Here is a 12,821-nt window from a genome sequence, read left to right as displayed (position 1 = left end):
TAACAAATTGAATCATTTCTACAATCCACACAGAAACTGTCCAATACTCAATTTAACCGTAGCTGAAACGAAAATTAATTGTAGTTGAGTAAAACTATTATCTTATACTTTTGAAGTTTCTTGATTAATTCACGAGCGCAAGCCATGAACGGACGAATAGTCATGCATAAGCATAAAATGTATGAAATTGCAATTATACGAGTATGTTGCATTTTTTTTTGTTTTTTTTTTTTTCAAAAAAATCTACATTATGGTGTACCACATTACCTCCACATTTTATGAATTCGTGCTTAATGAGTTTTTTAATAAATTCGCAAATATATCTGAAATTATGGGTTTCTTATTTTTCGCTCATAGTTGCGTGGATGGCTAACACTAGTAAAATGAATGTGTTAAAATCTTAGCCTCGTCGGACAAAAACAAAAAATTAGGCTATCGAAAAAATTAGGCTATCGTTACGGCGGAAAGTTTTTTCTTTGGGTGTAGCTTTCTCGGTCCATTTCATTAGGTATGTGGTAATGACTGAGTAAGCAAAGTATTGGTGATAAAGAAAAGCATCTTCCTACACCCAAAGAAAAAATATTTTTCTCCGGAACGAAATTTCCCTTCATAAAAAAGTATTTTCATTAGGAGTAAATACAACAGAATTTATAACACCTGTTACAACGATTGTATCCTGCGTTGCCGTTACTGGCTCTAAAGACCCAAATTGGCAATGCTTCGAGTTATGGCTCTTTGGCTTGTTTTCATTTTTCGGGCTCTTTTCAGGAAGGAAATGTAAAGCAAAAGAATACGCTAAAAACAAATATGTACGAACGAAAGTTCAAGACCAATTTTATATTCCTTCCACCTTGGGTTGCGACGAAAGTTATATGAATGACTCATCCACATTCTTTGGGTTCTAGTTGTAATACGTGCCGATGGCACGGTGTCTTAAAAGTTAATATAGAAGGTTAGGTTAGGTTAGGTTAAAGTGGCAGCCCGATTAAGATTCAGGCTCACTTAGACTATTCAGTCCATTGTGATACCACATTAACTAAAAGTACCTATTACATATGGGCACTTCTAGTTTTAACCGCTGAACCTTCTTGATTATTTTTCTTTGTTGAACCAACCAGATTGTTCCAAAAATATTAGCAGACTGCTTAAGTTAACGTTTTCCAGATCCGCCAGTAATCTGAAGCTATATGCTCCTAAAAGTTGCTTGCGCTTTACACAAAATGCAGGACACTCACACAAGAGGTGTTTAATTGATTTTTTTCCTCCGCATCATGACAGCTCATACAATAGTCATTATACTTCGCGCCAATAGTTTTTGCAAAATCTCCTATCAGGCAGCGACCCGTTATAGCAGATATCAGGAGTGATACCTGACGTCTCGAGAACATTAGCATATCTAGTGTGCGGTTTAAGTTGAAATGGGGCCATATTTGCTTGGTGTCGTTACAACCCTTGCAATTCTCCCATCGAACATTTGCCATCATAACAGCCTTCTCACGCAGCATGAGCTTGCAGGTAGCTAGGGGCATACCAACAAATTCTAGTTCCCCTGGAATATGTAAGGTAGTCCCTAGCCTTGCCAACTCATCCGCTTCGCAGTTCCCCGGAATGTTCCTATGGCCAGGCACCCATATTAGGTGAATATTGTACTGCTCAGCCATCTCATTGAGAGATTTGCGGCAATCGATGGCCGTTTTCGAGTTGAGGAACACAGAGTCCAAGGATTTTATTGCAGGTTGACTGTCTGAGTATATATTAATGCCCACATTTTTTGGAACATTACTTCTCAGCCAATTCGCCACCTCTCTTATTGCTAATATTTCAGCCTGAAAAACACTACAGTGATTAGGTAATCTTTTCGCTATTTGAAGTTCCAGATCATTAGAATATACTCCGAAACCCACTTGTCCATCCAATTTGGAGCCATCAGTGTAGAAATCTATATATTCTTTATTCCCCGGGGTATGTGTGCACCACGCCTCACTGTTGGGGATTAGAGTCTCAAACTTTTTGTCGAAAAGTGGACTCGCCAAAGTGTAATCCACTACGTTAGGCACATCTGACATTATTTTGAGGACAGAACTGTGACCGTAACCATTTTCCGACCACAGCGATAGTTCGCGCAACCGCACAGCCGTTGTTGCAGCTGACTGTTTGGCCAAAATGTCTAAAGGCAATAGATGCATCATGACATTAAGGGAATTTGTTCCTGTCTTGCTGAATGCGCCTGAAATACACAAACACGCCATACGCTGAACTTTATCTAAACCAGTCGGTTTCTGAAGTGCCGGCCACCAGACTACAACACCATATAGCATTATAGGTCTAACCACTGCCGTGTATAGCCAATGCACAATTTTTGGTTTTAGTCCCCACTTTTTTCCTATTACCTTTTTGCACGAGTACAAAGCTACAGTTGCCTTCCTCGCCCTTTCTTCAATATTAAGCTTAAAGTTCAGCTTCCTGTCCAAAATAACGCCAAGGTATTTTGCACAATCACCAAAGGGAATTTCAATACCCCCTAAGGAAATAGGCCTAACCGTGGGAGTTTTGCGATCTTTGCAGTACATGACTAATTCTGTCTTTGCAGGATTTACCCCAAGACCATTGTCTTTCGCCCATTGTTCAGTCATCCGGAGGGCCCTCTGAATAATATCTCTGATTGTGGATGGGAATTTTCCCCTGACTGCCAGAGCTACATCATCTGCGTATGCCACCACTTTTATCCTTTCTTTTTCTAGAGTAACCAGAAGGCTATTTATAGCAACATTCCAAAGAAGAGGTGATAGAACTCCTCCTTGGGGAGTGCCTCTGTTCACATACTTTTGTATGTTTGCTTGTCCTAGTGTGGCTGAAATACGTCTCTTCATTAGCAGTTCGTCTAACAGCCTGAGTATACATGGATCAACATTCAGAGTTTTCAGTCCATTTAATATCGAGCTCGGATGGACATTATTGAACGCCCCTTCGATGTCTAGAAACGCCACGATTGTGTATTCTTTGACAGATAGTGAGCTTTCAATAAAGCTGACTAGTTCATGTAGTGCGGTCTCAGTAGACCTGCCCTTCGAGTATGCATGCTGTCGTTTCGAGAACAAACTTGAATCGATGCTAGTTCTAAGATAAATATCTATCATCCTCTCCAGAGTCTTAAGTAGGAATGAGGATAAACTGATTGGTCGGAAATCCTTCGCCCTCGAGTGAGAGGCTTTTCCCGCTTTAGGTATGAAGACGACTTTTGTTTCCCTCCACTTTCCTGTGATATATGATAAGTTGATACATCCTTTATATATACCGACAACCAGGGGATAATTTTGTCAGTTACAGCTTGTAACTCCGCCGGAGTAATTCCATCAGGTCCAGGGGATTTGAATGGTCCAAAGCTATTTAGCGCCCATCTTATTCTAGTTTCCGATACAATTTCCTCGACAGGAAACGACCGCTGAGCAACTGTGGCACCGCCAGTACATGGTTCAACCGTCTGATTTCCAGGAAAATGTGTGTCCAATAGTACCTCCAGCGTCTCCTCACTGGACGTTGTCCAATTGCCCTCCGATGTTTTAATGAAACCTGGAGCGGAGTTGGTGGATGCTAGAACCTTCCGTAGTCTGGAAGCCTCGGACGTATTCTCAATACTGCTGCAGTAAGCATTCCAAGAGTTATGCTGAGCCTTTCTCAGTTCTCGCTTGTATCCTCTCAGATTCTTCTTGTAAGCGTCCCAGTCCTCAGGGGCTCTGGTGGACTTTGCCTTGTTAAAGAGCTTCCTGCAGGATTTCCTCATATTACTTATTTCCGTAGACCACCATGGTGGTCGATGTTTCCCCCTTGGCTTTCCTCTAGGGCATGCAGCTTTCAGTGAGATGTTGAAGGCCTTAGTAATCCGCTCCACTGCGTGTTCGATATCTTGCACATTTCTCATATTTGTCTCTGTTATTTCCGGTATCATCATATTGAACGATTCCCTATACCTATTCCAGTCAGCTTTCCTAACATTTGGCGGAAATATGATCTTGGTGATATGAACATCAAATTTGAAACTGATGTAGCGATGATCTGAGAAGCTGTGTTCACTTAAAACCTGCCACTCAGATATCATTTCATTCAGTTCTTGCGAGGCCAAGGTGATGTCCAAAACCTCTTGCCTGTTTTTAGTGACAAAGGTTGGGACATCTCCCTTGTTGCAAACTACCAGATTAGTACGCAAAATAAACTCTATTAGCGACTCTCCCCTTGCATTAGTATCACTACTTCCCCATATACTATGATGTGCATTCGCATCGCATCCCATAATGAGTTTCGTCTTTGTTTTCAGTGACTCCTCCACTAAGGTCTTAACGGCATATGGAGGCATCTCCCTGTCATGTCCCATGTAGACCGAAGATACCCAATATTTGCATTTGGCTATTTCTAAACTTGCAACGACAGTGTCTGTATTGCACATTGAAGGAAGCAGAAACAAGTTGAGCTCGTTTTTAGCAATTATACAGGCTCGATTTACATCATTACCAGTATACTGCAATAGTTTGAACCCCGGAGTACTTAATTCACATATTTTGTTTCTATAAACATATGGTTCTTGAATAAGAACTATGTCTATGTCCCCTTTCATCAGCAGAACTTTTAAGGCAGCACATGCAGCCTTACAATGATGAAGATTTATCTGGATGATCCGTAGGACCATCGAGATTTTCAACAACCGTCACATCAGCCGTTTCAATCGAGTCATCAAGAATGTCCTCTTCAGAGATATCGGTGACTCTCGCAATAACCATAGGTTCAGGCAGATAGCTTTATATAGATCGAATGAGATCACTCCGTCGATGAGGACAAGAAGTCAAGACCGGTTTATGTTGACCGATATGAACCAGTTTTTGCATGGTTGTTAGAAGGCATATATTGACATCACATACCAAATTTAAAACGGATCGGATGAAATTTGTCCTCCGGAAGTCAAATCTGAGGATCGGTTTATATCGCCAATACGCCCGATAGATTCGATATCAATCACGAATGCTCTATTGAAAGTATTGAAAGTTTTAGCATATATATCTACCTTACCACAGAACAATGCCTGCACTTAGAGTGTCTTTAAATAATCTAACTAATAGAGTAAAAGTTCTAAACGACTATCAACACTTAATTTGTTTGACACCGACCTAGAAGGAAGAATTCCAAATTCAGAATTAACCGATAAATATCGAAAAACATTTTTCTGGACAATAAAAGCTTAAAAATCCAGCACAAATTCGTTTTGTGTGTAACTTAGTTTTATTTCAGCTTTTGTTTACAGAATGTACTCTTGTGCTTTATGAATTTTTAATTCATTTGCATCCCATAGCTCTTTATTACTTCTTTGGCTCTTTCGATTAGCTGTTTTTTATGAATTTGGCTCTTTGTCAAAAAAAGTTAGCGCCAACGCTGATTGTATATAATGGCAACAATTTTAGCGTCAAAGTTTCGTAAAATCGACAGAGAACAGAACTGAGCTGCATGATTTAGAGACATTTATTTTACCTTTTCTCATGACTGCTACATACTTATGAAGTTTGGTTCTCTTGGATTTTCGTACTCTCTGATATTACACTATACACAAACCACAATTTCTAACGTAGGGTGTTCACAAATATATATGATGACGATTACATTTTTATCAAATTTTAAACATTAGTATTTAATAACATATAAGTATATTATATATGTTATCTTTCTTTTTATTATTTTTATCTTCTATCAAATATAACCAATGTAATTATCATATCACTCATATACTTTCGTTAGGGCTGTGACCCGAGATAAATCCCGGGATTTCGGGACGGGAATAATCCCGAACCCAGGGATTTTTCGGGATCCAGAAAAAATAATTCTAATTTGTTAAATGTGTGGCGTTTTAGTATTATGTATTAATAAATTGGTGTCTTCATTCAGTGCAAACGGCCCTTAGATTAATAAACATTTATGGTACACCTTGAGTAAGAATTTATTATACATGAGGTATATTATAAAAAGCACAATTTCATCAAAAATCTATGTAAACGATAAGGTTCTCCTTTGAACAATGAGTTAATGTAAAATGGAATTCGTGCCACATAAAATAAAAAGCAATGATAAATGGTCCGTCGACAATATGACAAGATCGCGTTTATCTAGTAAAATTTGGATGCTTTGATATTTTTAAGAAGATACTTAAAACGAAGAAAAACAAAAGGATTAACGCAAGTGTACGAAACTATAACTAATCTAATCATAATCCTAAAAATCTTTTGCTGAGTAAGATAGCGATATGAAATTGAATTTTAATTTATGTTTTCATAATTTTTTCTTTTCTTCCTTTTGTTGAGTTTGCCTAATTGTTCGTTAATTATGATAGCAATTTGAAATTGCTTTTTAATTTACCCTTATGTTCGTTTGCTGTAGATAGGTTTAATCAATTTTTGTCCCTGTAGATTCTTATTACTTAAAATATTTAAAGAATCCCGAAAATTTCGGGATCTCGAAAAAATCCCTGAAAATCTAGATTCTAGATTTTGAAATCCTGAATCCCGGGATTTATAAAAATCCATCCCGAATGACAGCCCTAGTAGCTTCTCTCACCGTTGGGGAGATCATGCGATCCGTTTTAAATTTGGTATGTGATGTCAATATATGCTTTATACTGATCTCGCAAAAATCGATTCATATCGGTCCATTCTTATATATAACCCCCATATAAAGCGATCCCCAGATTTGATTTCCCTAGCTTCCTCTAATAACCATGCAAAAATTGGTCCATATCGGTCCACAATTACATATAGCCCCCATATAGACTGGTACTCAGATTTTATTTCTTGAACCTCCTGAAAAAGCAAATTTCATCCGACCCAGTTCTAATTTCCTATTGTTCGATATCGGTTCATAATTAGCCTCCACATAAATGGGCTTCTGGAACCTCATGGGGGAAAAATGTTCATCCGATCCGGTTCTTTTATTACCGTGCAAAAATTGTCATATCAGTTCATAAACCGATCAAGACCTGAATTGGCTTATGTGGATATTTAATCCGTCCTTTGTGTTACCTCTACCCAGGTAATTCGATTGGATGGCTGTCTTCGGTAGAACTTTCTATGCAATCCATGGTGGCGAGTACATAAGATTAGGCCTGGCCGAACTTACGAATATCTTTTGTGATTCTAAGATTTGACTTTGAGATTAATGTAAATGAAATTAATATACATAAATTCTGTGTTCTGAAATATATTTTGGATTATCTTTGTTTTTAAGTAAATATTTTTTCAGTGTGAACATAGCATTTTGTTGACCATCCATCCAGCAAACGATCATCATCTGAAATCGTATGTACAAATGTGTAAATAATTGAACTTTCTTTGTGTCTTCTTGGTTTCTGCTTTTGATTTTAATTTTGGGGTTATGTATTTGGAAAGAATGGCAACTGTGATATGGCCCTACCTAGACATTTTTACATATTTTTCTCCATTTCATTTTTTTTTCTTCTCTTTTCCGATTTCCAAAAATTCTTAGGATATATTGCGTGAGAAGCAACAACATATTGAACAGCTGATGATAGAACGTGATTTGGATCGTGAGGATTCACAGAATCAAGCTTTGCAGTACCAGAAGAATATCAATGAGGTAAATATATTCAGTGATATAACATATCCACCTCCAGTGTCGTCCCTCCTGAAGACACCAAGACGTCCATTCGGTGTTCTGACATCAAGACAACAAAAGCTGCCGCCCTTGACGCCGCCGCCCATAACGAAACAAACAACGCTGATAGAACGTTTGCCTACTTCATCACGTTCGCTAACTCAATCACCGGTGGCAACGAAAAAGAAAGTTTGGTTTTGCGACAAGGAACGAATGTACTTCCCTAGAAGTTTCTCCAGCAAACCAATATATTAAGGCTCTATGTATTTGTCACGTCATATTTGTGTTTTTGATTTTGTATTGCGTTTCACTGCAATGGGACATTAATTTGGAGTGGTATGGTTTTCAAGACCATAGAATTTGCAAACAGAGGAAGTTAAAACCAGACCACCCTACAAGTTCAATCGCACTCACTCAAACACTTCATTTCACATGCACACACACATGTATACATATGCAAAATCCCATAACTGGAGGATTGTATCTACTTTATTATGAGACGAATGAAATGTTGCAAGAGAACCGATAGATTGATATCATCTATCATTCTCCAGGCGTCTCTTCTAATTTATCTATGACACGTTAACACTTAATGTTCCATTTTATTTTATTTATATCATGTTAATTGCAAATAGTGTTCTTTTAGATGTTTATCATTTTAAAATCTGGTTGGTCGTTGCTAATTGCATTTATAAACAATAACAAAATTGAGTATAACTCGTACTTCTCAATAACATAGCAAATAGATAGATTTTTTGTTGATAAATATGCCCATCCCATTCAACCCTAGTACAGTTTGGGAAACATTTAACTCAGAAAGATAAATATGACAGCTAAATATCTATCCACTTATCATATTAAATTCTCAAATGGCCAATAGAACCAATAACATAGATAGAAAGGTATCTCAATGGATCACGAAACAAATTGAAAGTAGAATTATATTGAAATATGAATATTCATATTTTTTGTTGATAAATTAAAAAATTAGTTCTTTGCTCCGAATCGAGATTTTATACACAGCTTTTCTTATTAATGTAATTTTTTAAAAGACTATATAACAGTACACTAAAAAAAGTGAACTCTCTATTTCACTAAAGCGAATTTAACTTTATTTTAGTTCATGGAATTATTATGTTTGGAGAAAGTTTCCTTTACTCTAATAATTTTTTGTGTACGTTAGTTAAATTAACTAAAACCGAGGAAAAAATATACTCAAATGAAGCATAAAGATAAACTAAATTCGTGTCGTCCACAAACTAGTTCAGAATTTCTTTAAATTTGTAAATTTTACCAAAACTGCGTCCATCATGAAATTGGTATATCACAAAAGACATTCTTGCAATTTTGAACTTCAAGTTTTTCCTTCAAACTACAAAATTTTCTTTAACAAGTGAATAAACTTTGTTATGTCTAATAAATTTTCTTGAACTTGTCGAAAAATATTTACGTCTTTTTATGACATCGCACTACGGGCAGAAATTGAAAATTTGCGGCAAAAATTATTTACAATTGAATATTGATATTTCTTATCAAAATCAAATGTTACCAACAAAAAGGGAGTCAATCCCCTTATTCCAGGAGCGTTACTATAGAGGGGTCGAAATTGTAATTCCACTTGGAATACTATAGAATATACTCATATATGGAATTTAATTTATATTTGCTTATTTTCCTTATTAAGAAATTACATTTTCCCCAGAACTTGATATAAATAGTATAAACCAGTCATTTTATTAAATTTATGTTGTTAATTAAGACTAAACAAATATTAACCACCAAAATCACTTACTTCGGTATATATATATATATATATATATATATATATATATATATATATATATATATATATATATATATATATATATATATATATATATATATATATATATATATATATATATATATATATATATATATATATATATATATATATACCTGCAAAAAATCATCGAAATTGGTTCAGATTTTGATATAACTCCCATATATATGTATCGCCCAATTTTGCCCATAGGACCCTTATTGTGGTTATCTTGTGGCTTTCACACTTCCTTTTAATATAATTATTTGTGTTTTAATTCATTTGCTTAATTCTTCGTCTATTTTATGTGGTATTTAACCTTTCCAGGAAGTAAATATAGCATTTTTATGTATTTTTTTTAACAGCCAAAATGAGAATAATTCGCTATTTTTATCTTCACTATTTCTAGAAAAATTACATTTATTTTATTATGGGCAGACAAACTTTACAGCACGTAAAAGTATACTTCCTCACGAACAATAATAAGCAAAGATTTTGATTAACAATCGTTAACAAATCTAGTTCTATTCCTCGCAAATATACGTACCCAGCAAAAACTCTCATTACCCGGTAATCTTGTAGGTAAGCCTATTTAAAAATTAATAACCACTTATTAATTGGCATCGCTTCGGATTACATTTACATACGCATGTCCTAGGTGGAAAGTACTTCACCTCTGGCATACCTTCGGTCATGAAATAAATAGTGTATAAAGAGCATATGATCACCTAATATGTAATCAGTTGTTCGTAGTTTGTAAAAGAACTACTTATTTCTTCAGGTAACCAAATCTCGAAAATAAATACTTCTGTCACCGATTCTAATGGATCAATGATGTAAGATGGACACTACTTGAATAGGAACTTAAAAAGTAAATTAAATTAAACGAACATTGTATACACATACGTACATACAAGGATAGTTTTTGAATAGTATAGAACGTAGTTCTCTACGCTGAAAAAAGCTTTTCCGGTTCCAAGGATTTTGTATTTACACTAATTAATTTGGTATTGATTACGAGCCAAAGAAACGGAGAATTGAAGAGATACTAGGAGACGAATTTGGATCTTTCGGATTTTTTTTTCAGCACAATTATTTTTCATGTAATTATACCCATTTCTAAGTCGAATGAACTGTAAGTTTATCCACTCTTGGACCAGGCAAATAACGTTATGCGTATTCTATGCTAAGCAAAACTCGAAAAAAACTTTGGTCTCACAATATTTTCCTTCAGTATATGTTAAACCTTATGAAAATAATAAAAAGAATACAATGCATAATGCCGTTTATAACGAATCCATTAGGAGAGATATAAATTTGGATGTACATATAACTCAGAATGAATTGCTAATTAATTCCATTATTAAACTAGAAAACTTACTGAAACAACTAGTGAGTTAAATTCGTGATTACTACCTACATTCATTTAAATCACCATTATTATGAAATGCATGGAAAATCTTCAGAATCAACGTTAGATTAATTTTTTTTTTTTAATTTTTTAAGTAAATGCTCAATTCTGTTGATGTTTATAGTTAATTATGCCATGATTTATTCCATTTTATTAAGCCATTATCGGTCAACTGCATTACATTTGGAGAATAATCATCACAAATTACTGAGAAGTATTTATTATTGTCATTATAAGTTAGTCATTATAATTCATCGCAATGTAATGCAACGTGTAATGAGAGTTTTACTGCTGGTAATGCAAATTGTAATGAGTTGTAGTTACCTAGTTTTTGCTGGGTATGTACAAAACATTTCACAAATAAACAGCACTATTGAAACCACAAAATCAAGTTCAAAAACAAAAATATTTTTAAAGTGTTTACAACATTTCGACCTACTTATCCTCCTCTTAGAATCCACATTTAAAAGTTTTCTTTATTCGCTTTTATTGCAAAAAAAAATTAAGCACGAAATTGTTTAATTTTTGCTTTCCTTGAGTACGCGCAACTTGAATAAATTTTGGTAAACATTGGAATGCAGGGAGTATGTAAGGGTATTTGTTTTGTGTATTAAATGTCTCGAAAATGACGCCGAATGTACCTTTCTGTGCTTTGGAGTGGATGGGATTTCTTCTTACAAATGTTTATTGTACACGATGTTTAATTTTATTAAAAATATTGTTTGTTTTTTGTTACTTAAATATTTTTATTGCGCTAACACACAAATCAACAAATCCTAATTGCATGTAACCTTTTTTTGAATTGAAAACTTTTCATCATGTTTAGTCATTAGCTCTTTTTTCGTTTCATTTGGAGTTTACAAGGGCCTATCTATAAGCTATTTCTGTTTATAGTTTAGTACACTGAAGTTATATCTGTAGAAATAACTATGAGTTTAGAATATTTGATGAAGAATTTTGAGAAAGGAAACGTCTAAATCGCTGCATAAGACCTATCGATGTCTACATTCCAAAGTGCGCTAAGTCTAAAAAGTGAATTTTACAGGAAACAAGAAAAAAGTTTTGTTTTTTTTTCAAATTTCTCAAAACCCGTACTACTGTGGTACAGGGTATAAGCTTGTGGTACAGGATATAATAAGTTTGTGCATTTGTATTATGTAACGCCAAGAAGGAAAAGTCTGAGACCCATCGTTTAGTATACCGATCGTCTTAGAATTAAAAAAAAATAAAAAAAACTGAGTCGATATAGCGATGTCTGTCCCTCCGTCTGTCTGTATATGTAATTTTGTGTGCAAAGTACAGCTCACAGTTTAAGTCTGATCGTCCCCAAATTTGGCACAGAGGTTTACATTGGCTCAAAGACAATCGCTATTGATTTTGACAAAATTTAGATATAGCTGCCATATATATTTATCACCGATCTGGTCATAATTGACGTATTTATAAACGTATTTTCTCAAAATTTCTGGCAGCCAAATATTTTGGGGCTTTCGTACGATATGCAAAATATCAGCCAAATCGGTTCAGATTTAGATATAGCTCCCATATATATATTTCGCCCGATTTACACCCATATTATCACGGAGGCAAAAATTATTCTCCCATTTACGTTTTTTGTTGAGATAGCAGGATTATTATTCTAACTATGCATGTCAAATTTGGTCAATATCGGTTCATATTGAAATGAAGCTCCCATATATATGTACGCCAGAGTAGGGGAAATATGGTAGAATGTTTCATATTTTAGACCCATTTTCAATGGGAGTTTCCTCCAATTGACTCGATAGTTTCCACAGAGAATACATTTAATATGCCATTTAAGTATGTCATCTTAATCTAATATGGCCAAAATACCCATATTTTACACAAAATTCTGTGATGATTTCCCCATATCGTAGTCATATTCTACACACTGTAATGCCAAACTTTCCACAGAATGTTGGAATTTTAAATAAAGCTCCGACT

The 12,821-nt window shown here is 35.0% G+C and overlaps 1 protein-coding gene across 2 annotated transcripts in view; it reads left to right on the top strand.

Annotated features, from left to right (window-relative positions):
• Positions 1-12,821, top strand: part of CLIP-190 (Cytoplasmic linker protein 190) — a 316,617-nt gene that overhangs the window by 292,687 nt on the left and 11,109 nt on the right. For both annotated transcript variants that reach the window (XM_075295900.1, XM_075295899.1), the window contains one exon: positions 7,516-7,626. In XM_075295900.1, coding sequence (XP_075152015.1) covers positions 7,516-7,626 — 111 coding nt within the window. The remainder of the gene's footprint in view (positions 1-7,515; positions 7,627-12,821) is intronic.

This window comes from Haematobia irritans, chromosome 2, assembly GCF_050003625.1.
Source record: "Haematobia irritans isolate KBUSLIRL chromosome 2, ASM5000362v1, whole genome shotgun sequence".
Lineage (NCBI taxonomy): Eukaryota > Metazoa > Arthropoda > Insecta > Diptera > Muscidae > Haematobia > Haematobia irritans.
This window is presented reverse-complemented; position numbering and strand designations above follow the sequence as displayed.